Source organism: Haliaeetus albicilla, chromosome 3, assembly GCF_947461875.1.
Source record: "Haliaeetus albicilla chromosome 3, bHalAlb1.1, whole genome shotgun sequence".
NCBI classification, from domain to species: Eukaryota; Metazoa; Chordata; class Aves; order Accipitriformes; family Accipitridae; genus Haliaeetus; species Haliaeetus albicilla.
The window spans coordinates 52367181-52394430 of NC_091485.1; the positions used below are offsets into that span (position 1 = coordinate 52367181).

General features: G+C 46.6%; 1 protein-coding gene across 1 annotated transcript in view; it reads left to right on the forward strand.

Moving 5' to 3' along the window:
- The first annotated feature begins 9376 nt into the window (after positions 1-9376).
- SDC2 (syndecan 2) overlaps positions 9377-27250 on the forward strand; it is a 59889-nt gene continuing 42015 nt past the window's right edge. The window contains exon 1 of the mRNA XM_069779729.1: positions 9377-9728. Within this exon, the coding sequence (XP_069635830.1) occupies positions 9669-9728 (60 nt within the window). The 5' untranslated portion in view covers positions 9377-9668. The remainder of the gene's footprint in view (positions 9729-27250) is intronic.

Genomic DNA, 27250 nt, shown 5'->3' on the forward strand with positions numbered 1-27250 from the left:
CAGACCCTGTGACAGGAACGCATCAGATCACAGGACAGTGTTGCACCCAGGTCATGTGTTAGGGACATATTGTCCTGGCATCCCCATCTTGCCCCTGGCTCATGTGACAGCCACATCCTCTTGTTGTGCTTCCCTCGTGCCATCACACAGCCAGATGCGGACCTCAGCCTCGAGCAGGCTGACTTCCAGCATCTTGCCGCAGGGCTTTTGCCCATGCCCAAAGCAAAAGGCAGTTGGGGCAATTACTCACCCTGGTCATCACTACTGGGGTGATGCCTGGGGCAAAAATGTGCCTTCAAGATGTTCACGGTGCTGGACCGGGAGCCTCAGCAGCCAGGGTCCCCCAGCAGGACACGGCATGTGTGGTGGCTGGGGCACGCAGCACTGTCCCCTGTGACGTGGCCACGTTTTCACTTCTCACCAATAACTCCTTTGCTGTTCTTTCTTGTATATTAATAAGCTTCATCTCCTCTGGGGTGGATTTAATGGAGGGTTAACTGCTTGGGGCTTTTGTTCAAAAAGACATCAGGAGCTTCAAATACTTGGTCACTCTATCTCAGCAACTGGGGTCTGCAAAACTGTCTGGGGATTATCCTGGGGATGAGGGTAAAATCTTGCCCTTGGAGAGGTCAAATGAGAATTTTACCATAGATTTTATCATATCCCTGGAGCTGTGATTTTCCCCACTGAGATTACTAGCACTTCAACTGGGTGCTCAGTTAGAAAGACCGCACATGATGCTGTCTGACTGGTGTTTAGCTTTTCTGCTTCCAAGTCTGACTTGACCTAGGACGAGAGCTGGGAGTGGAGGGGAGAAGGAGAGACAGGCTGGGCAGGAAACAGCATCCAGTGAACTTTTACAAACCTTAAACAACTGCAGTTGGCTGGGATTCAGTGTGTGAGATGGACCAAGGTTCAGGGTGATTTATTTTATCTGGAATTGTTTCACGTCTCTGGATGTAATGTGTGGGGCTGGCTCCCCCTCCGAAAGAAAGTAGGCCTTCCAAAGAAGGCTTTCAAAATGATCATCCATTTATCTGTAGTGCAGCATTCGCCTTCTCTGCATTCACAAATTTGGAACTAATTCCCTGTACGACACAGCATTTAATGAGTTTGTCTCCTGAGTTCTGCAAAGCATTTAAAATCCTTTTGATGGCATTTTCTCTTTAGTAATTAATGTCTTATCAGTGAGTTTTGCAGAGAACAATGGTCTGATTCTCCTCCGATGCCATTTTACATCTCTGTAGCTTCACTGACTACAAATGAGTTACTCCTGCTTTGCATAGTGGGAGAGGAGAATTAAGACCTTAAGCCTACCACTATTTAATCACATTCTTTGAACTCATCTTCTCTCATTCAGAAGTTGTCCTTTGCTCGCAGCCCTGCATAATTCCCATTTTACTATCATTAGAAAGCTGGTCATTATTGAGAATATGTGTACTACCCTTTGATTTCAGAAACCCCACATGAGGGATGCTCCAGCCAGGGGAAGCCCCCCACCGCATTGTCTCATGGCAGTAGGTGGTGGCTCTTCTCCTCATCTGGGTGTCAGCCTTCCCTCAGGGGCTGCTCCACAACCACTGAGGGACACTGGTCATTATTTCACTTCACCCCTAATAAGCAGCTTCTTCTACATACCTGATGAGTTTGCAATTACACTCAAAAAAGAAAAGTTTGTAACACAAACCCAAAGCTTTTTCTCTAGCATGAAAAGTCCAGCTGCATTTTCTCATAGAAACAGTCAGACCATAGACTCTCCTTGTACTGCAGACTAATTTGTTTTGATGCTCACAGGATGTATATCCTGAGGTTGGAATAAATATGCTGAAACATGTACGACCTGGACACATCTTTATTTTATTCTTTTGGCTCCGGATCCAGTTCCATCCTGAGAAGGTAAAAACAACACTAACAGAGAGAGAAACAGAAATGTGAAAAACCCAAATAGCTGTGATAAGGCTTGACATAGACAGATGCTCACTTGTTGTCAGAATATATGTTTATTTTAAATATATTTATTTATTTATATCTGAACAATAAAGTATGAGCTGGCAAGAGGTAGCAGATACCGTTTTAAAATGCTTTCATCAATTACACACAAATCTGGACTAACTTTAGCATGCTCAGTGTATTATATGGGCAAGTCCTGCAGTATCTGTTTACTCCTATAAGTTAGGAGGTGGTAAGTGGTGCAATTAATTCCAGTGATTTTTTCACGTGTGCAAGCATTACTTATATGGGTACAGATTTCCAGGGCCAGACAACAGAAATTAGTTAACCCAAGTGTAACATGTTGTGCATTATATTTTAACAGGAACATTAAGAGAACCTTTGCTATAAAAACATTTAAGCTATAAAGCAAAATGCATGGAGTTGAGAAACATCAGAATTAAGGTTGTCCTTGCAGCTAATGCCTTATGATACCATCTTTAATTACAGTCGTCTTTGTCATTGTCTCCGTAGCTTTCAACTTCTGCAACAAAACGCTGCATGGATCTTACTGACATTATCTCTCACTACACAGCCTATTATTTATGCTGATCAGCCAATGCAGAGTGTTGGGGCAGACAGACATCTTCCCATTGCTATTTGCTGACAGCAGAGGAACGTGGAGCCTTATGTCCGGTGGTGGTAATTTCGAGGTGTGGAGGAGAATGCAGTTGCCCAATGACGGGCAGTTATCATCTTGTCTTTGGCAGGACCGCCTCCCTCCCCTTCTCCCGGCCACCCTAGGCACTGCATTGCCCTGCTTTCCTCCCTCGCTGCCCCTGCAGGGATCGCCTACGTGGATCTGATGCCCTGGCACTCACCCCTCTGTGCCAACGCCTTCCTCCACCCTCGCTCTTGTCCTTCTCCCACCGTGCGGCTGCTTCTCCATATCCCCCCTCTTCCTTCTCTCTCTCCAACTCTTACAGCCACTGCTCCTCTTTTTATTCCTCCATGAGTAAATCAGATTCCCTTCTCTTCCCCCTCGCTGTGCAGGCACACACAGCAGACCTTGTCTCACAAGTGCTGAGAGGAAATCTACAGACAGTCCTTTTATTTGGAGACCAACCGCAGAGAGATTTCTGTGGCTCTGAGCTGGAACATGCCCGACCTAGACGGGATTTTTAGATGTCAGAATTTAACAAGTCTCTACCAAGCATGCACAAACTGCAAAGACAGTAATGCTTAGACATGGTCCAAATTTGGGAAAAATTCCCCAAATGTGTTGAAAAGCAAATTTCTGGTGTTTGGTTGACTCCTTTTGCCAAATTTTTGCTCTTTGCTTCCATGCATGGAGGTAAAATGTCTTCTCAGAGAAATGTTTGAAGGAACTTGGCTTGCCATAGACAAAATAACATACTTTCTCCTAACCTTGCTTTTGGATACAGATGCACCATTCTTGATAAAACTTGCAAAACAAAAGTAAAAAGAAACAAATAAAGTCAGCCGGAGGCTGATACCCAGCATAGGAAATTTCAGCTTGATGCATTAAACTTTGGCAAATGTATAAGCAACTGACAACAAGATATAATAATGAAAAAGTGTTGGGCAATCTCTGCACCTATAATTCATAACTCCTACACGTTTTAAGATAATGGAAATTACTCATGTTCATCAGGAATTGAATAGATGCCTCTGTTATTACTTGTATTATTCAGTTAGCAACAGCAGCCAAATGTGTGTCTAACTGACTTTCATTAACTTCAGCAGTATACCTGGCAGAATTAAAATCTATCTCAATTCAACCCTTCCGTATTTTTCTCCTGATGTTCTGCATACAAACCTTAACCACGATATCATCTTTTGGGATAATAAACTACATCAACAATGCATTTCATTTGCAGGGATCATCACGTATGAGACACTTGCAGGTATGCAAATGTCTCAGGCAAATATTGAACCGCGGCTCTAAATGAAACTTTCAGCGATAAAGAATTATCTTTTCTATTTTAAAGGTACATTTTCTCCTAATAAAAAAAAAAAAGAAAGTGTAATAGCCTTGGCTAGAATGGCAGAGTGGTAAATTTTACCCTGTTCAGGAGGCCAGCACGAAGTGACACTGAATTTCTTATGGCAGTTAACAACCAGAGCCAAAGCTGGGAATATAATGTTTCTTTGGCCAAGCTTCATAATTTTTTGGTGGTCCTAGCTGTCAGTATTGTGTCATTCGCTTTGCTTATGGTGCTTGGTAGGCATCTCTCCCAGAAAAGAGACCCTCAAATCAGCGAGGCACGTATTTTACATTTAAAAGCTTCAGCGACTTGCTGAATAGCAGAGAATGTGACCTGCTCTAGGAGTGCTGCCAAAGCCGGGCTTTAATGCCAGGTGTTAAGGCCGTGTTTGAATCCGGATGAGTGACTGGTTGAGATGTCCCCCTCCAGGCAGGGGTCACGACATTCTGAACGTAACTCTTCTGGAAAGCCAGCTAATGCCGTTCCCAGCGAGCAGCAGATAACTCCAGATCCCTCCTTGCCTACAGCATCCCCCTCTGCAGCCGGAGGGCTGGAGCGAAGCCCCCAGCCTAGGTTTATCTCTGTGTCCTTTTGCCTCAGTACTCCTTTTGTTCCACAATGACAAACACAAACCAGCTTCACTTCCAGGCTTCGCCTGGCCTGCTCCACCCTGCCCACCCTCTCCTAGGAGGCTGCTGTCGTGCTTTGCCTGTAATGCCAGCCCTTCTCTTCCGTTTTATTTTCTTCCAGACCGCTCCTTACGCAGAGGAGGAACATGGGGTCTTCACCATCCTTCACCTCCCTCCCTCCCACTATTCTTTTCCACAGAAAATGAACACAAATATTTTGTTTGCTGAAAGTTTTCTGTTGTCAGTTGTTGCCCAGCTAAGTTGTGGGCCAAGCTCAGACATCCTGTTGCATGCATATAAAGCCCGGCATTATAAACCACCTTATAAACCACATACAATCCAGCTGTATGGCCCCAGCGCTGCCACAGAAGACACAACAAGCACTGGTTGCTTAATGGTGCCCTTAGCTCCTGCCATGCTGCGTTTCAGTTATCAGGGAGCACTCAGTTCTGTGCAGACATATTTTGTATTTCATATCTAACCAAAATAAACAGATAGATGGAATAAAAAATAAATAACCTGCGTAAGTCTATGATCCAGAAGCTGCATAGCAGAAGAAGCCTTTGAATCAAAGAGAAACAAAGATGTCTCAGGGTATTTTGGGGATGCTTAGAAGAGGTACCCTTGGAACAAGAGCCTGTGGAAGAAGGATGCATGTTCATGTAATTACACTGTTAAGAACTGATGCAGAAAAGAACCATTCAGTGACGTGTTACCAAAATTTGCTGCCACATCTCCTGTGGTTCAATAGTCCCATGAGCATCAGTCCCATCCTACCACATCCCTGAATTCAGATTATAATACAGAAATGAACATGACTTGCACTTGCAAATATTTAGTGAGACATTTTTATAGAAGAAGAGATGGGCAGTTCTGTTGTTCTTAAATTAGAAGCACAAAATTTGGGAGTAATAAATCTCACTCTGAAGTGTCCTACCAACATATTTTAGCAAGTTTATTTCAGATCATTGCTGGCATGGGTTCAACCAGATTTAATGTCAGCTGCTTTCTTCCTTTTCACAGGTTCTGCTCCTCTTTGAATAAGTTATTTGGGAAAATTTGCCACCTCTTATGACCTTTGAATGGGATGCCGAGGCTATTCCATCCTGGGCACAAATACAGCCACTGATCATTTATACAACAAACATCAGCTCCAGCCAACACCAGCTCATCACCCACTTGACTGCGGCATGAGGCTTAGGGTTTTGCTGTGTTCGCTGGTGCTTTGGGCCAAGTGTTCTCAATCATGCCTTGTATTATCGGCCAAATCTTAATGGAGAAATGGCATTATTAGGAGCTCTCCTCCCCAAGTAGATCTCTTTCCTTAGCCCTGCTGGTTGTGGAAGTCACCTGGAGGACTTGGCTAGGCAGAAATGAATGCTTGGGAAGCACTCGGGAACTTGTTAAGCACACTTATCCTTAACGGTGCCTTGGCAGCCATAGGCTGGAAATCTTTTTCCCAAGATTTCCAAACTTGTTTTTTGCACAGCTCCCATCTCTTTCTAACCATGACTCTTCCCTAAAACTCCAGTAACTCCATGGCACATCCCACTAAAAGCGTCCTGCAAAGCCCCATCTGTGCTCTGAGGTACTCCTAGCTTTGGAAATATTTGCGTTTGTGTGAACTCACTCAGTGGTTTGACTGCACAGTGCAAATGAGCCAGAGCTGGGAACACAGGCTACAAATCCAGAAGGTTTATTTTCCCCCTAGGGGAGACCCAGAGCTGAATTTTCAAATTTGGTGGACATTTGGGTTATAGCTGGGGCTTTTCTGTAGTTGAAAACTACATTGCACATGCTACACATGAGGTCCTCTCACATCCTTCCAGCAGATGACACATTTTGTAAAAAAAAAAAAGGCCTTCGGTGAAATTTGTCCCTTAATCCCAGTCCAGCCTGGTGTGACTTGATGTTGGGGTTGTGATCGGGTGGCCAGTGCCCATTGGAGGCCTGGGGGGAGTCGGGGTGGCACAAAGGCAGCGCAGTGATCGCTGCCTGACAGTCTGCATCAGAAACGCCCAGGCCTGCAGCTTTCTCTTGGCAGCTCTGTCTCATCGCCTGGCTTCCATTACCCGCTCATTGCAGTTCTTATTACATAATTCCTTTGGGTTAAAAACACTTGGTTTCAGCTTCATGCTGGGCTTTCCACTTGCCTCTGTCCCTATAAAATCGGGGTGACAAGAGGAGCCGGTGCTGGAGCACTTGGCTATGAGCCAAGGTAAGCACAGCCGTTCTCCATGGGACCAGGCACGGAAATGCTCCTACCGCAGTATGGTGCTCCTAGCTGGAGGGCTCAGGAGTGTGGGGAGGCAGCAAGTGGATCCCAAGACAATCTTTTGTTATTTCTGTGACCTACAAGGGTTATTTCTTTTCTCATCTTTCCTCCTCATGCTCATTTCTATCTTTCCAAATCATCTCTCTGGCTTCTGGTCTTCAGTTCTGCTCCTTCTAGTGTTAGTGCGCATGCTTAGCTTCATGCTTGCCATCAGAGACTGCCCCTGCACAGATTTAAGGATGAGTGTAGGCATTTGGCGGTTTTGCAGGTCTTAGCCCCGAGTCCTTCATGGGTGCTGCCCATATGGATACTTGTGGTCCATGAGGAGCCCATTAGCTGCTATTCTCTTTGCCTGTGGAAGGCCTTCCCTTTGCTGGTTGCAGATGATATTTTGGTCTTTGATAGATTCTACCAAGTACGTAAATCCCTGATAATCATGGATTGTAACATGAAAGAAAATGTGAGCTTGGTTTATTTGTTAAAGACATGCCTGAAAGGTCTGAATGCTAAAAAAACACCCTACAGTAGTAAATCACCTGCCCCTTGGTGTCTGACAACCATTAGGATGCTTCCTGTACCCAGCTTCTCTGTCTTCACATTCATTCTTTTATTTGTTTCTAATGTGGCGTTCTGTTTTCCTGCTGTTAAGGATCCTGCCAGCATAAGGAATGCTATTTCTGGTTTCCGCTTTGACTTGGGGCAAGTTGCAACCTCTTTATCTCTCCCATCCGGGCAGACGGGGGTGCCTTTAAGACCCCGTGCCTATGTGAGGTCCTACAGATTTGGCCGAACCGGAGTTTTCCTCCCTTTGCTTCACTGCACTTCACTCACCCACATCAAACAGCGCTGAAATTGTTGCTTAGTTGGATTGCAATCCCACCCCTAGGAAGGGGATACACAGAATCGTGTCCTAAGTATTTGCAACATACTTTGAAGGAGAAGGATTACATTGAACAATCTGTTTAATATAAGGAATATATTATACGATCTGTGTCTGACACCCACGAGGAGCAGACCACTGAAAATCTGATAAGATTTCAGTGGGGAACGCAGCCTAAAAATCAATGACACAGCACGTCCAGAAGGTGGATCTAGAAATAGCACGCATGTTAACTGTTGAGAGGTGTCACGTTCCTGGGACTGGGTGGCATGCAGCGAGAGCACTCCAGGCATGGCCACCTACCCCACTGGGGACAAGGGTCCTGCCGCTTCCCAGCACAGAGCCAGCTGCTGCACCCACACTGCACGGGGATCTCCAGGGATGCATGTTTGCCTGGGAGGGGCTGGGAAAGCGATGAGTGGGGTGAGAGATTGCTTGTGCCAAATTCACTTTGTTTTCCTACATGGCATTCCTGTTTTGATAGGAAAGCAACCAGAGTGGGAACCGAAGACGATTGTGGTCTCAACACCACCCATCAGCCAAAGCACTCACAGAGCACAGGGCAAGCAAGGCGAGGGGTGTGGAAGAACATCTGCCCAGGGAATCTCCCTGGGCTTTTCTTGCCCCTTCCAGGGCCGGGGTCCTCTGAAGAGGGATAGGTTTCGCTAAAGCAAAAGAGACCATTACGGTCCTTGTGACCATTTGACTTGGGCTATAAAACGCTGCCTGCAGCCTTCTGACTTAAACCACAAGTGGCAATTTGTAAGAGAGACTGATATGTTTTGCTTTCTTGGTTATTGCTCCTTTCCCATGTCCAATGACTGATGTAATATACGGACACGTTCAGCGGTGGAAACATGCTGGCATAGGCAAGCGGAGCGGGCTGAGGCTCCTAAGCTCTGCAATACCACCATTTTCCCCAGTTGAGAAATACCATGGACTAGTCATAGCAAGACTTCTTGTTTTGGCTTCTGGAGCACACATTCCTGGTGCTGTCAATTCCTGCAATATTTATTTTGAAGACATAGCTCCTGGATCCATTCAACTAGGTGCAAATCGCAGCTGCCTCTTACTCGCCACCCCCTCACACCTGAAAGTTTCTAGTCTTCCTGTCGAGGGAGAAATGTCCAAAAAAATGAAATCTTGGGGCAGAAAGCCAAGTGGGGATCCAAAACGGGCTGGCATTTTGGGACACCCCCCCCCCCCCCCCGTGATTTTTAACCCCTCCGTCCCGTTTTTTCCGACACTTGACGCTGCCTCCCGGGCTAACCCGGGAGGGTGGCGCGGAGCAGCGATGCGAAATCGGGCGGCAGAGCGCTGAAAACACGCGGCAGCGGCCAGATTTCCCTTGAAAAGAGGGAGCCTTTCCACGTCCCCGCTTTTATACCGGGCCAGCCCTCGCTCCGTCGACCCGCGGCGCTGCTCATGTTTTCCACTGGGGGGGAGGACGAGAGAGGGGAGACCGGGGCGGTGGAGGAGGAGGAGGAGGAGGAGGAGGCAGAGGAGGAGGCGGGGGGGGGGAGTGGGGGGAAAGTTGCTTGAATTTGCGAGGGGCGAGAGCCGGCGGCGGCGGCGCGCCGCCTCCTTCCACTGGCTGGGGGAGCTGCCAATCTGTGTTGTAATCCTGCAGGAATTTCTGCGGGGTTTAACTGGGAGCCGCGCCGCCGCCGCCGCGCACTCGGGGCGGAGGGAGGGCGGCGGAGCCGGCAGCGCGCAGCCTGCAGGCCGGGCGCCCCAGCGCCGCGCAGCATCGGGCCCGCCGGGCAGCGGCGGAGCGGAGCGGAGCGCGGAGAGGAGCGGAAGGAGCGCGGCGGTGCGGAGGGCGCCCGCGGCCCTGCCCCGCGCCCCCCCGGGCGCTGCCGAGCGCCGCCGCCCCCCCCCCCCCCGCCCCGGTTTCTCCTTTGTGCCCGGCCCCAGGCGGCCGCCGCGCCGGCTCCGCGGGAATAATGCGGGGCGTGTGGCTAGCGCTCACCGTCAGCTTCGTGGCCTGCGCCTCCGGGCAGCCGGTGAGTGCCGGGGTGGGCGGAGGGGAGCGGGGACGGGGGGGGCGGCAGCCCCGCGGGGCGCGGCGGGACGGGACGGGACGGGACGGGACGGGACGGGACGGGGGCGGCCGCCTCGGCTCCGTCTGCCCAGCGCGGGGAGCGCAGCCCCGGCCCCGCCCCGCGGCATCGCCGCCCGCCGGGACGGCGGACCGGTTCGCGGGGGCATCTGTTGATAGCTGAGCGCTCTGCAAACGGGAAAAAAAAAAAAAAGAGACCCCCCCCCCCAAAAAAAAACCCGAAGCACCCTGCCGCCCTCCAGCGACCCTCATCCCAAGTTTGCCGCGACGACCCACCCGCCTGCCGGCCCCGGAGCCCCCCCCGGTGCCTCTTTCCCTGCCGTCCCGGAGGAGGGGGGGGGGGGCTGCGCGGCGGCGTGGGGTTGGGTCCGGGAGCCCTCGGGGCGCTGCGTCCCGCGGGGCTTTGTAGCCGTCCCGGCCCAGCACCGGTAGCCGCCGGGCCGCACCGCGTCCGAGCGGCCGCCCGAGGCCCCCCGGCCCCGCGGGCGGCGAGGCGGGAGCGTCTCCTTGCAAAGTCACCCCTTCCCGGCCGGTTGCTAAAAAGAGGGAAAAAAAAAAAAAAAAGGCAGTAACTGCCTTCGGCCGCGCGGCTCAGGACTCCCCAGAACCTTGGGGTACGCCGCGCTGCTGCGCCTCTCCTTGCGCGGGCGCGCAGCGGTGCGCGCCTCCCCGCCAGCCGCCGGTCCCGGCCCCGGAGGCGCCGGTGCCGGCTCCGCAGAGCCCGAGCCTGCCGCTGGCCCCCGCCAGCCCTTCCCCGACGGGCTTGCTGCGAGGTGCTCGGGATAATGCCGCTGTTGACACTTTTTCCGAGCCACGAGTGTATTTGCTGACCGGGGACCTCTGCTTAATGCAATTAACTCGGTTGCCGGGATTTGTACCTCTGGAAAAGCCACTCTCCGGCGAAGCGCTCCCACCCTTTCGTGTCGCGGAGCCCATGAAGGCCGGCGAGAGGGTTTTAGTCTTTTCCGTCGGTGGATCTGAGATTGTCTTGAGGGAAGGGGGCATGCGGGTGACACTGTTGCAGTGTTTGGGCAAATACTAGGAAATAATAAATTGAGGTTTCAGTATGAAATTAAAAAACCATGACAATTTAATCCAATTAAAATGAGCCGCTCCGCTGAACTAAATATGTCACTAGCTTGGGTTAACTTTTGAAGTTGTCTAGCTGTTGTATAAATTAGCCCAGACACAGCCTTCCTGAAATCTGGCTCATCATTAGGGATTTCTAAGGATACAATTGCAAAACGCTTTTCTTAAGGACTAATTAAAAAAGGGTGGCGAAGAACACCGACTCCTGTTTCCGCTAAGCGTAACTGCACTGCAGAAACACCCTTGGCTAATGAGATACAATACACTTTAATTTTATAGAAATGCTGTTATTATGAAGTTCTCTGATGGTGTAGTAACTATTAAACTGCCACAGTAATTAGTAAAGTATTAAGTTTTATGGGTTTTTGCCTTAGGATGAGCACGCTGCGGCAGCGTGAGGCGGGTTGTCGGGGCGTACCGGGGCAGCGCGGTTCGGGGGGCAGGAGGGAGAGCGAGGCGGGGGGAGCCTGCCTGGCTCTGGTGCAGCGCCCTCGCTGCTGCCAGAAAGTTGTGGAGAGATTGGAAAAGTAAAGGGAGGGTGGTTTTTTTCTTTTCTATTTTTTTTCCCTCCTCTTTTTTTTTTTTTCTTTCACTGTGTCTGGCAGCAGCTACATGGTCCCTTAAGGTAGGATTTTGTAGACGCATCTCTGGGAAAAGATAGATGCCAAATCTGTTGTCTCTGCAGAAGGCTGTCCTGGTCGTAAGAGGAATTTTATATGGATGCTTAAAAAACCCCTGCTAGCTCTCCAGAGCACTGTCAAGGGGGTTTAGCTCTGAATTTCTTCCCCTTTGTTTGATTCTGCTGATTATTATTTAGGCAAAGCTGTAAGGTAAAAATCTCGTTTCTGATGAAGTAAATTATCCAGGAGTTTTTTGGGCAGTGGGAGGGGAAGACAGCAGGAGATTTTGTTTCCTAAAGCAACGAGTTCCCTGCGTTTGCGTCATATAACCAACAAACCTCTTTATTGGTGTGGGCCAAGTAGATGTCAGAGCCATGTTAAAAACGTACTGGAAATGAGACCTGCCACTGAACCTGGGAGCGGTTTGTCCGTGCTGGCTGCACGCTTTGTGTGCCCTGACACGGGCTGTCACGCCGCAGATGGGCTCCGTTCTGCCGTGCCAGCTCCCCTGGGGGAGCAGCCCTTTGGGGACACGGGTGGGATGCAGGGAGGGTGAGGGGGAGCCCAACCTGTTCATGCCAACCTGCGCGCGGTGGCAAGCGTTGCCCACATCAAAGCTGGTGGATCACAGCCAGGGCTTGTGGGGTGGTTTGCTGCCATCAGCACAGCGCCCGGTGAGACGTCAGATTAGAGCGGGGTCCGGTAACCCCGGCGGGCATGGAGGATTCACCCAGGCTTGGCTGAATGGCAAAAAGTGTGCTTTTTAGCTACCTTCAAAGTTTCCTGGTTTGCTTTCAGGAGAGGGAAAGAGAGCGACATGAAACCCCTGGAAAGAAAAGGCAAACTCTGTAAGTGAAAGGCCTGATGTGCCTTTTAAAAGGTTGGGTCCGGTCCTGATGATAGCGGGAGTCGGCTCTTGCTGATTTTAATAGCATCAGAGAGCAGCGCCAAGTATCCAGCTGTACTTGTCAGCTCCCATTCAGAAGAGGCTGATAAACCTTTCCGTTTCATCCTGGTCCGCAGCAGTGGGACGAGTGGTTTTCCACAGCTTGTGTGATGGTCTAATCCTTTCTGCAAGCCCAAGCACCTGTTGGGAAACTTTGCTGGCTAGCAGGTTGTGCTGTGTACCGTAGCGTTATAGTGCTGCTCTCCTAACAGAAGGCTAATCGCAGCTCTCCTTGTGAGGTTTCTGGAATCTGGAGACTTTGCTTCACATCAGCAATGCCTGTGCGTGGCGTTGGTTTTTAGGCTTTCAGTAAAATAGAGGACTGGGGCATCAACATTAACTGGGTGGTCTTTCTGTTTCTTCTGTACGCATCTAAGCACTGATTTGTTGGCATAAATGTAGTTATTGAAGGATGATCCAAGGGTAATATTTGGTATATTTTTTCAGAAGTATTTAGTATTTTAGAAGAACGATGCTGTAATTTTCCTGCATTTGTTTCTAATGGTTACTTTGCTTTTGGAATTTGGAAAATTGATAGTGTGTTGGAGAGGAGGAATGTTGTTTTATTTTGAAAAAGGCAGCTAGGCTTTGGAGATAGTAATTAGAGGCGAAGAGGGAAGAAGGGCTGAAGAGATAGGTGGCGTTTCAGATTTATATGCTGTGCGTGTCTCTCCTAAGCGTGTTAAATCTGCATTGCCAAGTAAGTTCCAAAGAAAGGTAGGAAGCTTTTTAGTCTTGATTTATTTCCACCCTTCCCCAACTCACGTGAGCTTTTTCTTCTCACTGTAGAATTAATAAATGTTTGTCCATTGCTTTTTGTGGCATGGCAGCCCCTGGAATCAGCCAGCAGCATCTGCCATGGCTGCTTCCCTTGCTCTGGCTGAACATCTGGGTGCTCCCATCCAACAGCTGCCTGCACTGCCGTGCACTGGAAATTCGGGGGAGCTCTGGGTTTTGCCACTAGTCTCGGGTATTATGATTCTGGTGCTGCAATGAAGCTGCCCCTTACCTGGATGTTCTTGGGAGCCATTTTCTGGGAACGGGTTTCCCTCCCAGGTTAGCTTATCTTTCAAAAATTAAAGAACGGATGATTCTTGACCCGAGATCAAACACTGAAGCAGTTTCTCTTTTTAATATCTTAGCCCCGAGGTCTGCACTGGAACTGAATTAATACTCAGGCCTAAAGTGCAGAGATGTTTTCTCTGCATTTTTTTCTAGATCCTTATCGAAGAAGTAGATGAGAGCCTTGTCTTCAGGAACAAGTCGGGACAAATATCTCGGGGTTTGAAGTCGGGTACGGGGATTGTGGTTCTTGGGCAGATGATACCTCTGTGGTAGGTTTGAAGCAATTGCTGCAGCTAATGGGATAAAGATGGTGGACTTTAGGGAATGAGCCGTAAGCCTTGGGTTTGTTTGAAGTTTTGATGGATCTAAACTCTGTGGTCCTAATCTTAAATGCAATCTCAGGATGACCAGATCAAGGCCTAATTCCTTGGCTAGCAGAGGTGTGAGTTATGAAAAGCCCCACGTCAAACACACAGCCGTGATCTAATGCCTCCAGGGAGGATGGTGGAGAGCTACCTGCCATCCTCGGTGGGGAACGTGGCGTTTTGGCAGGGAGTCCTGAGCTTGGAGAAGAGCTCGTCCCTGCCTGCAGCAGCTGAGCTCCCATCGGAGCAGCCAGTTGTTTGCAGAGCTCTCCGTTTGCCCTGTTCTTCATGGCCAGTTGTCTTTATAAAACATCAAGGAGAGGCATATGGATGGCATTTATTAATTACATTATCTCACCAGATTGACTTTTGCCATTGACCAGTTTAAACATTTTCCTTATGGCAAAGAATTACAGGCTTTAGTAAGGCTCAACGACTGAACAAAGGGCTCTTGTCTAGTTACGGAAAAGTGCTCTTTTGTCTTCTGAATAGATTTGACTGACTATGATTTTTAACAGAAATGTTGTGTTTGAGACTGGCAAGCTTATTTGAGGCCCCATGTAAGAGCCTACTTGAATGTAAGTCATAAAGATGCCCTCTGTGCTGCCGCATTTGAGAAAGGACGCATAAGTCATGAGCAAGCCTTTTGGTCCGCATTCAAGTTGCTTTGCTCTCCGTGTTGTAGCAAGCATGGGAGAATTACTGTAGGCTGTTCTGCAAACGGCTTGCTTGGTTATCTTCAGTTCATGCTTACAAGATGATAATAAACTGCTATCTATAATCTTTTCAGGACTAGTAATTTATTCATAGGTTACATGGCACTATTCAGTGATTTGGGAACAAGATTTCTCTTGCTCACATTGAAGTATAATTTGCAATCTCTCGAGTAAAGACTGTATTAGTGTTTGACCCTGTAATAATGACAGTTCTCTGTGCGTATGTTGTTTTCTTGATTAGCTCAGCCCTGAGGGATGCTTTCAAAGCATACTAGATATTTGGGCAGAAATACAAAATACATGTAATCCTCAAAAGTATTGGAAAACTGCAGTAGGAGAAAACACAGCATTTAACAAACGTTTGCAACAAGTACTTTTGCGCTGAACAAATGATTTTTCTTGATGCCTCAAGTAGGGGGTTCATTTAAAGTGAAATAATGACTAATAGGGCGGTGATGAATCTGCAGAACTTGGCCTTGTCTGTAGATCGGCTATTAGTGTGTCACGTAAGCTGTGCTCAGCTAAAGCCTGAGCTGGACACTCCATCTGAAATCACTATTTTTAGTTTATATATAAACAACTTCTTCAGAAATCTCCCCTCTAAGCTAAATTTTTTGTTCCAAAGGTGAATTGATTTAGGAAAGTTCAAATAAAAACCTGTTTGGCTGTGTTTGAGTTGTGAGCATGAAGATAAATACATACTTTGTACTCTTATTAATGGTAAGGAGACAAAGGGGCTTGCAGAAGGTCGAACAGCCTGTGGTATACGCAGGAACTGAATTGAAATGTTCAGAAAACAGCATTGTGATTAACAACCAGAATGTATTGTCTGTATTTAAATATTATGTTGTCAGACATGTTTTTGTTCCTGCTTGATTAACCATAATAAAGCGTAATTTTCTCTAGAGGTGCTTCCACACTAATGGAGGTCACTTGTCACCTTTCAGATCAGTGTGAAGTGGCCCATCCTTATTTTTTGAAGTGTATTTCAGAAGTGTGACTGTAATGGTCTCGCAGAGCTGTAGGAAACAGTGCTGCTAAAGTAATACAGCCTAGGAGGTGAAGTACTTCCCAGGGAGCAGTTGGGTGCATGGCCGGCGTGGCCTCAAGACTAAGGATGTTTTGAGAGAGAAGAAAAAAATGTAATGTACGTGCTGCCGCAAGAATGAATAACCTAACTAGGTCTTCTATCGCTCCTACCTTCCCCAGGATCATCTCTGGTATGTCTGCTTCTGTCCCTCCATTAGTTATACAAGTAGAAGAAACCTTTCCTCTTTCTCTGGGCTGAGCTGCATTAGTTCCAGCTGTGGTGACTCTGCAGTGTCTGTAGGAACAGCTGGCTGGACACAGCAGCTGGAGGGCGCAGCTGTGACCAGCCAAGGCCCGTGCGCTTGATCTCTTTCGGCTTTAAGAGCTGAGTCTTGTTTGCTTTTTGGATGGGGGTCTGCAGGGGAAGGCTAATAATGGGTTTGAATACATGGCGTATCTTGCAGGCTGCGGAGAGGAGAGGTGTCCAGGAGGCAGATTCTTCCTTTGCTGCATTGTTTATCCATGCTTGCTTGGTTGTGAAGATCCCAGAATCACTGTGTCACTTAAACTGATTATCAGGTGAAAGCCTCCACAAAGCCTTTCCCTTTGAATCCCTTTCAAGTGTTGTGCAGTTCTGCGTTCAAATATGCAGGTGCGGAGACATGACATTGATGGTGTTCTTGTTATTTAAAATGAAAACCTGCAAAGGAAGCAAAGCGGAAAGGTGAAGCTGGTTCAAAGTAATGGAAACGCACCATCATTGGGACATCTGAAAATTGAGCTTCCGTTGAATATAAATTTGTGACATTGCATAAATAAAAATAGGTATGGCTTAGCCCTATAAATAATAACAGTGTATAATTCCTGCAGCAAGGATGTGCATAGAATAACGTTACTGAGAAACCAGGTTCTGAGTTTTCTGTGGAAGGGGGGTTGCAGAACATCCAGGTCCTGTCCTGGCTGTGGAACTGCATCTCCTTCCAGTCGGGAGCTCAGGGGCACTCAGTACTTGCCACTGGTGGCAGTGCAAGCACGGTAAATGTAAGTGCTTGTGCAGCGAGGAGAAGGAGCATCCACAAACAGGGTGTGTGACTTTTGGTTATGTTAGTAACTGGCTTGTGTCTCATTGTAAGAAGGTGAAAAGTTCTCAAGAACTGCTGTGGCAGCATACGATGTTAGAAGATTAATGCTTTACGATCATTAGTGACTTAAGCATCTGTAGCATGTGGAACTCGCAAATCTCTTTCTCCATGGTAGAACAAGAAAGATGACTAGTCCTGGAGGTAGATAGGAAAAGTCACTGAAGTGCCATGTATATCTTCTAAATTCTTGTCTTTGGTGGAGTTGCTTATAATTTTCCAGTCATGTGCTCTTTGATTATTTCTCATCTGTGAAGGCTGATTTTTTTGAATGTAACATCTAAAATGGTATGAAACAAAACTTTTTGGAGTACATTTGAAATTAAGTGCCCATACAAACTGTCTTCCACAGACCATACAGTGCTGAGCTCTCTGCAGCTGTTGCAGTTCTAGCTTGGAAGGTCTTTGAAACTTTGCGTGTATATGTGTATTTTATATAGATCTTTATTCTACACAGATCTCTATTTTACATATATTTTTATTTTATGTACTTTTGTGTGTGTATCTTTTATGAAAGGCAGTATGTCTTTCAAGTGTCAGGAGAAGAAATGCCCCGCAGAACATGAGAAGGATTCCTGGTTAAATAAACAGAACAAAATTGCTCTCAAAATTGTCTTAATAATTCTCTTGGCCTGAATTAGGGTGGGAGGAGCAGCTTCTCTGACCTTACCAGGAAAAAAAGCCTTAAACAGAAGGTGGTCTTTACAAACGATTTTCTTCTTGTTTCTTCACTTGTGATTTAATACAAAAATTTCTTAACAGTTTTCCTCCATAAGTATGATTTGATGCGCCGGAGCTCCCACAGGTGCTTGTGGTTTGATTCTCCAGCACAGCTTTCCCTCTGCTCTCAAAGCTGTGGTAAGGGGACAGGCATGGTCATCGCTGCAAAATGTGAATGAGTTGGAAAAATTTTGTTCTGAAGAGAAAAACTGGGAATAGTGGTTAGCATAGGTCTGTATCTGACCTGGCCAGAGCCGTTGTGACCCAAATGGACTCTGGACTCAGCTGAAATTGTCTGTCCATGTTGCAGTTTGAGCCAATTGAATTTTCCTTTTCCTCCCTTTTGACCAAAACGCTTTGGTGGACATGTCTGTCTGCTGCATGAAAACGTGGCAGAGGTCTCCAGAAGTTTCCAGAGAGTTTGGCAGTGAGCATGAGGTAGGTGAGGAAGCCTGTGGCAAACCACGAGATGGTTTGTGCTCTTCTAGTAGGAGCTGTGGTCCTTCCTGCGGAGCAGCATAGAGCATCTGGTGGCATGCAGAGGGGAGGGATGACATGAGGGCATTGAAGAAGTGGCAAATCTGAAAACTTGACTATAAAAAGATATACTGATACCATTTAACAGCCTTATCTCCAACCTATTGAATAATGTTTGGATACCTCATTGCCGCTTAACGGCCTGACAGTGTAGGTTTGAGGGTGAGGAAAGTAGGTACTATGGCCACCTGTTAAAAACAGACTTAACTCCTTGAAGTGCACAGGTGCTGGAGGAGACAGGGCATTAAAATTTGTGTATGACTGGCTGTCTCCAGTCGTGCTGCCTATTGGAAATGCTTTTCTCTCTGGTGGCGTTTAGCCCAAGCAGCCATGCCCTGTTGAAGAGCAGGGCTATGTTCTGCAAGGGGACATCTCTTTGCCTTTGGTGAGGCCCAGGCTCAGTAATAAATAGTGTTTCTGCTGGGGTGGGGAGACAGAGGTGTGCCCGTGCCACCGTGCTGAGGCTCGCTGGATGGAGGGAACTTCTGAACTCCTGATAACGCAAGAGCATTTGGTCTAAAATGGTTTGAGACAGTACTCTTAATAGTGTTGCTGTGCTGAAAATGCCACTTCTTGTCTGTTTTGTAACTGTAAGGCATTAGAAAGGGGAAATGACCTTTCTTTCTTTTTGTTCCTGTTCTTACTGTGATTCACAACCTGAAAAGCTTATTCTACCCTTGGCTGGTTTGGGGTTTTGTGCTTTCACTAATGCTGCTTTCTTGACCGTATCTCTCCCACTTAACCAAGAGCTGGTGACTTGGCATCTTGATGTAGGTCTCTTCTGGTGGACACCTGTAATTGGTTTTCTGCCTGGTGGCATCACTTGTCATATACCAAAAGCCAGATAAACTTAATAGTGATGAAGGTTTCCTGATACTTTTTTTGAGAACCATGAATCTTGTCTGTGGGTTAAAAAAGTCTTCTGGGCTTGTGAATATTTAGTAATGCTACCGAGGTCATGTGCCAATCATTTTATTTTTTATATTTCTGACATTCTCTATCTGCACTGGAAGAATTAGGCAGCTTTGGGTTATGACAGAAAAATATACAGGTAGGAGGCCCTGTGATACTTCTTCACCATGCTACTTCTTGCTGTTTCACATAACATCTGAGGATCTTATCTCCACTGGTTTAAATGTGTAAATGTATTTGACTTGAGGAACCTGAGGAGGACTGAGGAGAAAACTTCTTCTGGCAGATGCTGTCAGTCTCAGAAAAAGTAGGTAGGCTCCCTTGTCATGAAGATTGTGGCTGCACAGACAGTCAGAGCTGGCACAGTTCCCATGTAGTAGAGTAGCTCGCACGGCATTTCTGTATTTGTGATCAGAGATGAAGGGGTCCTAAGGGAGGATTAGCAAGAGTATTTTTGGGGATTTCTCTGTGGCTTCCTAGAGATGCACAGAAAAAGCTAATCTCTTTCTCTCTCGTTATTTAATTCAGCTAACCTAATTGGAAAACCTCCTTAGAGCAGACTCTGGCAGCTAGCTGTAGCAGCTGTACAATTAGTAGTGTCACCTAACAGGAGAGCAAAACAAGGAGCGGTAGGAAACTGGAGGTGGATGTTTCTGTGTATCTTAACAACCCTCCCAACAGCCAGGCTTGCTAGAATGAACTCAGCTGTGAATTTTAAGAGCTTAAAAAAAAAAAAAAAAAAAGGAAAAGTCTGAGTTTTTACCGACTTAAATTTTGAATGCCTCGATTTTCTTACCACCAGTCTTGTTAAGCTGTTAAGCTGCACAAAAGGTGTATTTGACCCCAGCGTTACTGTTTTGGCTATATAACCCCCTCTTACTCATTGAAGTAGTTTGGGGGTTTGGGCATTGTTGTAGTTTATTTACAGATTAATTTAATAATGAAATTTTACACAAACATGACTGGACGTGGAGGCTCCTGGGTTCTCTTGCCCATTCCTTGGGGTGTGAGCAGTAAAGCTGAGCAGGGAGGAGGTGTATAATTAACTGCTTTATATGTCTGGGGACAGTTCTTTGGCCTCTGCCCTCCCAGCTTGGCTACTGGAGTATGCTTTATTTGGGGATAGCCCTGAAGCCCATTAAGAGCAGCAGCTGGTGTGGAGGAGAGCAGCAGCCCCAGGGCTGACCGTTCTGCAGCAGGGCGGGAGGTGACGGAGCCGGTGGCAGTGATGCTCCCTGGCCGCACGGTTCGGAGCTGTACGTGGGCACCAGAGGGCAAAGACAGGTTTGCATTTGAATTGCCAATTTGGCACTTTACAACTTCACATCATTAACTACCGTGATGCTAATGTCATCTAGCCGTACATGTATATTCAGGGAGCGTTTACTTAAGAGTATCTGTGGGGCAAGTCTTAACTTCCCAATCTGTGTGGAGTTATGCGGTCGTCATATTTGAAATGTGTGACCCATGGTTATAAAGGATGGGGTTTAGAAGTGCTATGTGTCAGGGACTGGAAAATGTAGGCTATTTATAATTATCCACAGGTGGAGAGGGAGGCAGCAATGCAGAGTACCAGTAATAATTATCAGCAGTGTAGAAGTTCATCTCTTAAGCCGTTGGGTCTAATGCACTAAAAAGTATTTGATCTGAAGTCTGGCACAGCCTTCAGATGGAACTGTTCAAAGGCATCCTGACCTAATTTTGCTGCGGAAGTGTGCGAGCCTTCCTCATTCCTCTAATTTGTTGCAGAAGGTTTCAATGATAAAGTCTTCATCCTCTACACGTGCATATATTTTACTGCAGAGCATTTGAATAAAAGCAGCCATTACAAGCCAGGTGGTAAATATAGCATGCAGCTTAACAGAAAAGACCTTCAATTACGCAGAGGCGGGCCCTTCTCCTGCACTTTGCAGTTGTCAATTAGCTTTCCTTAAGACTTTTTTTTATTTGCTAGGTCTTTTTGTGACTAATTGCAAAGCCCGAAGTGCAGTGCTGGCTCTGTGTGTACGAGTAAAGACTTCATGTTACGCTGAACTCCTATTTCAGTGAACAGCTCTAAAACGTGATGCAGCTTATGAATAAAAGTTTGCTTTCTTTTCCAGGGAAATAAATCATTAATTTATAAAACATTGTCCACAGAGCTGTGCAAATTTATCAGTTAAAGCTTATAGCGTAAGTGCTTTGACTTTCCTTTGGATAAATCAAAGCAGATGTAATGACATTATGTCTTAATGGACTTTTGTCTTCAAAAGAAAATGGGGAAAAAAGAAGTCTGTTTTTCAATGGTGGTACAATAGACCGTACTACAGAGATGGGTAGTGCTCCGTGTTATTGTCTGTGTAGGTGTAGGCTGTTTTTATCACAAGACAAAAACAAACAAAGCAACCTGAACTGAGAGCTTTTAAATTCTGTCTAACCTGTCACTTGTCTGTTTTCTCATGCCATTATCACCGCAGTGGTGGTGTAAGACTACCAGTTTCCTACCAGAAATGTCGCTTTTTGTTCAGTGTGTGTTTTTTGACTTGTGCTAACGGTATTTCTGAGCAATACTGCGCAGTACATGGTAACTATAGTGCACTTAATTGTAATTTGTATCTTAAGCTCTATATGCTCTTTTTCTCTCCCATCTCTTGTGCTTCCAACCTCATTAGACTGATCCCCCCCTCCCTGCTGCTTTTGTGCTGTCAGACAAGGCAGGTAACTTAGCACTGGCACCACTCTTCAGTCTCATGTTGCAAGTACAAGATCCAAGAGCAGAAGAAAAGGTTGGTGAAGAACTGGGCCTGCTCTGGTCCTTTGCCTACCTTCAGGAATCCTTCTGCTCACTCAGCTTGCAGCAGTGAAAAAGAGGGAGTGGGGAGGAGGCGGTGGAGTGACTGAAGTACTGGCAGAGCTCTTGGCGGGGAGGGGATGCTGGACTGCTGACATGTCTTGGCCAGACCATAATTCAAGGAAAAACCTGGAGGTGACTGGTCTGGGGTGGAAAAGAGTCACTGTATCAGGGATACTAGCTCCATCTTTGACTTGTCAGGTGTGTCTGTTTGACAGCACTGACGCACATGAACCAAGTGTTTAAGCAGATGTGGATGATTTGAGCACTGCATCCCTCATCCCCTTTGCTTTTTGGAAAGTGTGCGGAGCCAAACTTTGCAGCTTGGCATTTCTCCCTGCTCTTCAGGTTTTCTTGCAAGCCTTTGTATTCTTGTCTCGGACTGGGGAGGGATGGGAATGGTGGGTGTGAGGTGCTGATGAAGCCAGTGCTCCTCCTCTGACCTACAGCATCACTTCAAAACTTATTTTTGTGCAAATCACCATTTGACTGTTTAAGTGATCAGTAACTGTGCTTGCTCAAATGGAGGGGGAGCCGGCTGAAGTTAGGACTAGTTGGAGAAGTATCAGGTTACTGAGGGCACTATAATCAAGGTGACAGCTGCTTTCCTTATGCTATACTGAAACAAAATATCCCAAACTGCTCGACAGAGCCTCACCAAATACATTAACCTCAGTGCTTTTACTCTTTCCACAAGTTGGTGGAATACTTAGCACTGTTGGCTAATGAAATATTGGAGTGCTAATCTCTTTCCATGGATACCAGAGGGGAAAATGTTGAGTATTGCTACCCCAAGAGTGCAAGCGTACGCATGTGCTAATGAACTCTTTCAAGGCAAGCAGCGCAGGGAGGAAAGCAGTTTCTCCCGGGGGTGCTTGTGCACCCGCTGTAGGTGCTGAGTGTGGCATGGGGGGAAGAGGAAAAGTGGGCTCCAGTGCGCCCAGGGGGATTATCTGTGGCTCAGCAGCTGCTGTCTGGATGCTTGCTTCTCCATACTCTGCATGGTGAGCAACCTGTTAACAGAAACCTGTCTCCCTCCCACTCCTACCAAGGTATTTACACTTGCCCTTAAGTAATTATTTCTTTCTTTGGCTACTTAAGCTGACATACTTTGAGATACTGAGGAGTGAAAAATGGGAGGTGCTACTTGATATAGCCTTGATGTGCTGCTCGGGAGAAGTGTGTTTGAGGAGCAGGCTATAAGAGTCCTCTCTGAGCTCTATACCTCCCTTCTAATAATACCAGCTGATTTGATTTGATTTTATTTTAGACAAAAACTCCTGTGGGTGTCTGAGCCACAGAAAAACACAAAAATACCTTGCTGGGTTTTGGGTGCAGTTTGTTTCCAGCGATGAAGGGCAAGCATGTGTGGGGAAGAGGTTTATGTGAAAGAATAAGATAAATGGAGACCACGAGAAATTACTAGTCCTGGACTTCATTGTGGGACTGTGAATAAAGTTTTAGGCATGGTCCTCTGGTACAAAGCCCTAACAGGCTTAGAGAAAACTAGTCTTGCGCTTAGTTTTTGGATTGCCAGAGGCTTGCTCCCAGAGCAGTCAGAGGACTGAAAGCCCTGCTTTCCTTCAAGGCAGAGGGACCTTTTCCCAGACCCCTGCGGAAGGGTCTGCTGCAACAGACGGCATCAGGAAAAGGGAGGTTGAACTGGGGAGCCTGAATCTGTAAAGACAGACTTAAAAATTGCAGGGGCGAAAGGCAAGAGTAATCTTCTAATTGCTGAGCCTCACTGTACGGAAAGTGTAGCTTTAGCGGTTACGTGCCGACTGCCACATCCCCTTTCTGGTTAGGAAAGGCAAGAACAAGGAGTGAAAGGACTCAGAAAATCATCTGGATTAACCTTGACTCACACAGGTCTGATAAAAGGCACCAGGATTTCACTGAGTGCATTTTAAGAGATGGCTGTAAAAGCCTGAGGCAGGTGGAGCTGCAGCGGGAGGGAAGGTGGGCAGTCTCCAGCTGCAGGATTTGCCAGGGGCTCCTTCCCCACCATGAACTCCCTCCACGCAGCCCTCCTGTTCCACTGGGCTGCCAGCGCAACTGGAAACCTCCCCTTTCCCCGGCCAAAGAGCCTTCTCCAGCTTATGGAAAAGCACGTCTCTATCACTTCATTTGTGGTCAATGACGTGAAATGTTTCCAGAGTTGAGAGTACATGCGGAGCAGTGCTGATACTCCTGTCAGGGCAAAGAAACGGGCTGAGAGTTAAGGTATTGGTAGTGCACAAACTCTGTATTTCCTGGCTTGCAGTTGCTTGGTTATTTCAAAGCACCTAGTTTATCCTTTTGTCTTTTCTCAGTTGCACCTAACTGGGGCGAAGCCTGTGCTGTGTGGAGACCACGTTGGAAGACGTGCATTTTGAATCAGAGAAACTGCTCAATAGTGAGGAAGGACGAATACCTGACAAACAGCTTTTGTACCTCATTATTTTTACTCGTTAGAAGGTCTGGAGCACGAGGTGCCCCAATAACAAATCTCCCATGAGCAGAAGACTAAGCCACCATAGTCACAGTTGCATCCAGGCTTTCCCACGGGGACTAGTTAACCTGAACCCTTGCAGGAGGATGGATGGGGCGTGTCAGGTCCCCAGTCATGCAGCAGAGATCCCTTGCACCTCTGTTTTCAAAATTCTTGAGGTTTTTCTTCCTTACAATGCAAGTAGAGGCTGAAACTGTAAGGCTGACCTCTTGCATGAGGTGACAGCTTCTTCCAAGGGAGAAAGAACAAGCACCAAGGAAATTAAAGGGAGCGTTGTTCAAATAAGGATTTTTTAGGGCTGTTTTGTTTCCTTCTTCCATAATTATTTTTAATCCTCTACTGCTGGCAGCATAAGAGGCATCAGAAGAAGGCAGTGTGTTCATTAGGTGTGGTGCAGGACTTGTGAAGCCTGACCAAAATGAATAGGCTTCACTGGATGGGCACTGAGTACATGCTCTGGAAAGAACTCCTTCATTTTCTCTTGGGGTTTGGGAGATGAAGGGCGACTTTCTTTCAGCCCTCCTACTTATTTAAAATAATATGCTGGCATGCCAAGCAGAGCAGGATTTATTTTTAATAATGCTGGGGGAAGAAGCTCATGATTAAGAAACTGGCGGTTTGTGACTCTTAGTTTGTTTTCTTGTATTTTTGATGCTGGTGTTTGTATGCTAAGGTGTTCATAAAAGCATAAGAAAGTGTATTTTCGGGAAAGTTGTGAAATGGATGACAGTCTCTGAAAGGACAGTGTGTCTCTTCTGGCAGCATCATGGTCAAACAAGTAAATATGTATTTTGGTAAGGAACCTAATTTTGAAAACATCTATGGATCTGTCCCATCATGCCCTCCTTAATGTGTTTGTAATTCCAGGCAGTCTTGGAAACACCACAGATGTCAAATCCAAGTATTTTCTTTTTTTATATTTCAGGAATTTAAAATTACTTTTTAATTCTGTGATAATGGTCTGGATTGCTGCACAGTAAATACACTGGCTTTATAGTATAATTAGCACAAGTTAGGGATGAAGTAGCCCAAAACTCCAGTAGTGGTGTCTCAGCACTTTCTGTGGAGGAAGAGGTAGCTGAGTACCAACTTCTGTTCATTTTTACCTCTCAGCTGAAACTGTTGCTAACAGATCTTATTTGGGTGTTTGTATTTCCAATGTGGAGGGGTCTGCCCTTAACTAATGAAAAACGTCAAACTTTCTTCTGCTGAAAATTTGGTAGAGGGGATGGAGTAATGCTGTGCTGCTGCTGCTGCTGCTGCTGCTGATCTCCTGTGGGTACAGAGGGCATCGAGAAAGTCAGACGGAGAGAGACAGGGAAAGAGGACAGAAGAGCCACAGTGTGACTTTACATGCTGAAAATCATCCTGTGACTGCTCACAACCAACTAACACCATTCCACAAAATTATGCATGCTTTGGAAGTGGCTGCAGCAACAGATGGGAGAGAGGCAGCCTTCCCTGAAAAGGAGGAAAAAGCCTCAAGAAAACCCACTTGCTGTAACTTTTGTTTCCTTCTACTTTTGTTTTTGTTGGGTTTTGGTTTTCTTTCGTTATATGGAAGATGTGACTACAATCAGTTCCTCGCTGTACTCTGCCCAAGAGTCAAGCGAAGCACTGATGGACCGTGAGTGGGTACCCAGCACCGTCACTGCCAGCAGAGGTGCCAGGAGGTGAAGGGGTTGCCTCGTCTCACCAGTCCCTGAGCTGCTCACCTCCTTCAAACTGGTGCTTTGTCAAGGAAGCAAGTTTTGCAAGTAATGTTGTGAGAGGTGAGGGCGAAGGTGATTTATTTGTGGGACTCCAAAAAGACGATCCGGGGAAGTGGAGGTGTGTCTGCTATTATAGCTGCTCTTGTGAAAGCAGAGGACCGCTTCCACTACGAGAAGCGGGGCAGAGTGGCAGGTTGGAGCTGACTATTTGGGTGGAAAAAACCCAAATACCCCTTGTGCTATTTCACATCTGAACTGATGTGAAAATACACAAACCGATATAGCTGTTATGTCAATAATTCAGCATAACGTAAGAAATATCTAGCTCCTACTGCAACACCAGCAAATCAGTTACTGCTTTGTTACGCTCACGTATGAAGTAAAGTACCTGTATTTTATCCGTTTATCTTTGGAAATCTCTATGATTCAGGGCTTTCAGCATATGAATTAACTCAGTTAAAGGTTATGCGTTGCAGTGCATATGGTTATAGCATGATGAAAATTAGCTAATATTTTATATAAGCTATTAAAACTTATTTAGCTTTTACCTAATAAATATTTATTAGGCGCTAAATATCAGTCATTCATCCCTGATAAATGAGGTTCTCCAGGAGGCAGCTTCAGCTGGGAAGTCATCTCTCTCCTGTCCTCTCTGCATAGTTCTACATTAAGCGATGTTTCCCACCTGCTGCTTTTTGGCCACGGTTGGAATGTCCCTTTTCAGTGCCTGTCACCCAGTCTGGATGGAGATGTGGGTATCTTGCACTTCCCAGCACTCAGAAAGGGGCCAGTTCTCCAGGACAAATCCTCTTAGAGATATGAATTCATTTGCTTTGCAGTGAGGATTGAAATGGATCATCTACTCATGCGATGCTGTGATTTCTCCTTGGGAATTTAGGTGGATATTATGCATGTCACACAGCTGAGCTTCTGAACACATTCTGCTTTTTAAAATATGCTTTTAACTGTCAATATACTCATCTGTGAAACTTAAGCATCCAGAATTGACAGGTGTTTTTTTAGGACTAGACAGTCTTTGCGGAGAGGCAAGTGGGAAGGCAGTAGTAAAATAAAGCATTAGACTATTTGGGATTGCTGGTTCAGCTTTAGTATCAGGGATGACAAGTCTGGGTGTACTATGGATGCCATTTTCCAGGACACTGTGGGCCATGCTAATGCATTTAGAGTTTGGGTTGGAGGGAGCAAGATTTTCTACAGCACAGGAAAACAATAATTCATCTGTATGCATTATGGCTGTTGGTGGCAAGGGCAAAACGCCCTTTGTACATGAAAGG